This window comes from Acytostelium subglobosum (genome assembly GCF_000787575.1).
Source record: "Acytostelium subglobosum LB1 DNA, scaffold: scaffold46, whole genome shotgun sequence".
Taxonomy (NCBI): Eukaryota; Evosea; class Eumycetozoa; order Acytosteliales; family Acytosteliaceae; genus Acytostelium; species Acytostelium subglobosum.
The window spans coordinates 1-1,891 of NW_012236487.1; the positions used below are offsets into that span (position 1 = coordinate 1).

Consider the following 1,891-nt stretch of genomic DNA (forward strand, 5'->3'; position numbering starts at 1 on the left):
TAAAATTTAGCTCAAAGGCCTTTGTCAACCTGATTGGCTAAGTTTGCCACCCCCACTCAAACTGAGCAGGATAATACCCAAGGCGAGCGCGAATGGTCCACCCAAATTTAAACTCAGTCTGATTTGCGTGGAGCACTCGATGGATGATGGTTTTGGGTTCCTTGTGACCAACAACTTCTAACTATTGTTTAAATTTGTGTCATCATAAACACAGCTTCAGAGTTTGTTGTTGATGTTGTTGTTGTTGTTGCCGATGCAAAGGAGAGGAGATTTAACGAATGGGTGGGTCTGTATCACACTTGGTGTGGCATCAAAAGAGTTTAAACACATCACATGATGATCGTACCTAATTTGATTGGATCGGTTCATCAAACCAAACAGCTCTTTCAAACTCATTAATCGTCGCTGAATACTGTATAAATAGCTCGAACTATTATAATATCTTTTGGTTTGAATAAGGTTTGTTGTGGTTTTATGATTAGGGTGATGATTAATTAGAGGTAATTGATAGTTTGATTGTTTGTTTGTTTGTTTGATTGTTATACACTTAGAGTAATATAAATATATATAAACATACAAATTGATGAGATGTTGTTCATATGATTGTCTTGTTTGTGATTGTGTAATTTTGAATTAAAATGGTACAAGACTGACCAGATTGGGTCCAATGGGGCGGACCACAAAGATATTTCTTTTTGATCAAAAATATCATCACAGATTGTTAACCATCTTAAGATGGAGGCGACAAGTTGTTTAAAGGACGCACAATTGTATCGTATCTACCTTCGTACACCATTCACAATACAATCGTACTAAACAATATTATTGTATTATTTCATACAAATAACAATCTAATCTATTAATCAATCAATCAACGATGATGATCAAAATCATAATTGCAATTACTCTGTTGGTGGCTCTCTCCAATGCTGCCGGACCTGTTGTACCATTTGCCTATCCACTCTACAAACAGGTATGATCCTTGATCACTCCTCCTCACACACACACACAAACACTGGAACTATTCCACTAACCACTATCAATCAAACAAACAAACACAGTGTGACCCAAGGTGGGGCAATGATATCATTGAGACCACAACTGTATGTGATGTAGGTTGTTTGATGAGTTCAATCTCGATGGCCATTGCTGGTCATGGTATTGAGATCGATGGACAGTCATCAAACCCTGGCACCTTGAACTCTTGGCTCAAGTCAAATGGTGGCTACACCTCTGGTAACGATTTGATCGAGAGTGTTGTGCCAGGCATCTCATCGGACATCAAGTGGGACGGCCCCCTGCTCAATGGCACGGCACTCTCTATGGATGACATCAAGAACCTGCTCAACAAGAAGGACATGATCGTCATACTCAACGTTGACAATGGTGGACACTTTGTCCTGGCCACTGGCTACGACAGTGGTGACACCAAGATCTACGTCAACGACCCAGGTTTCTCCAGACTCTACTATGAGTACAACACTGTTGTCGGTTACAGATTGTTCCAAATGCAATAAACAATTGATAGAGTGTATACTTTGGAATCATTCCAATCAATCATTCCAATCAATCAATCAATGTTATGTTTTTGAGTAACTATGGCTTTGATTTATTTTCTTTGGAAGGTTGCAGTCCACCATTGTGGGACGCTTAGTATCCTCCACGACCACGGCCACCTCCACGGCCACCACCAAAGCTGCCACCACGGCCGCCACCGCCAAAGCTGCCACCACGTCCAACCCTTCCTCTTGGCGCACCACCACGAGCGCCACCGCGACCGCCAGCAGACTTGAATCCAGTCTTGGCCTGAGCAACCTTTCTGTTTAAGTTGATTGATTGATTGATCAATGTTAGTATACTGGGTGATGATGATGGTTGTGATTGATCACAT

General features: G+C 41.4%; 1 protein-coding gene across 1 annotated transcript; it reads left to right on the top strand.

Moving 5' to 3' along the window:
* Positions 1–853: 853 nt before the first annotated feature.
* Positions 854–1,511, top strand: SAMD00019534_125190 (hypothetical protein; the record flags this gene model as incomplete). Its single annotated transcript, XM_012892243.1, has 2 exons — positions 854–973; positions 1,062–1,511. Coding segments are annotated over 2 exons (570 nt in total), but the record flags the coding sequence as incomplete, so codon positions are not given.
* Between the last annotated feature and the right edge of the window lie 380 nt (positions 1,512–1,891).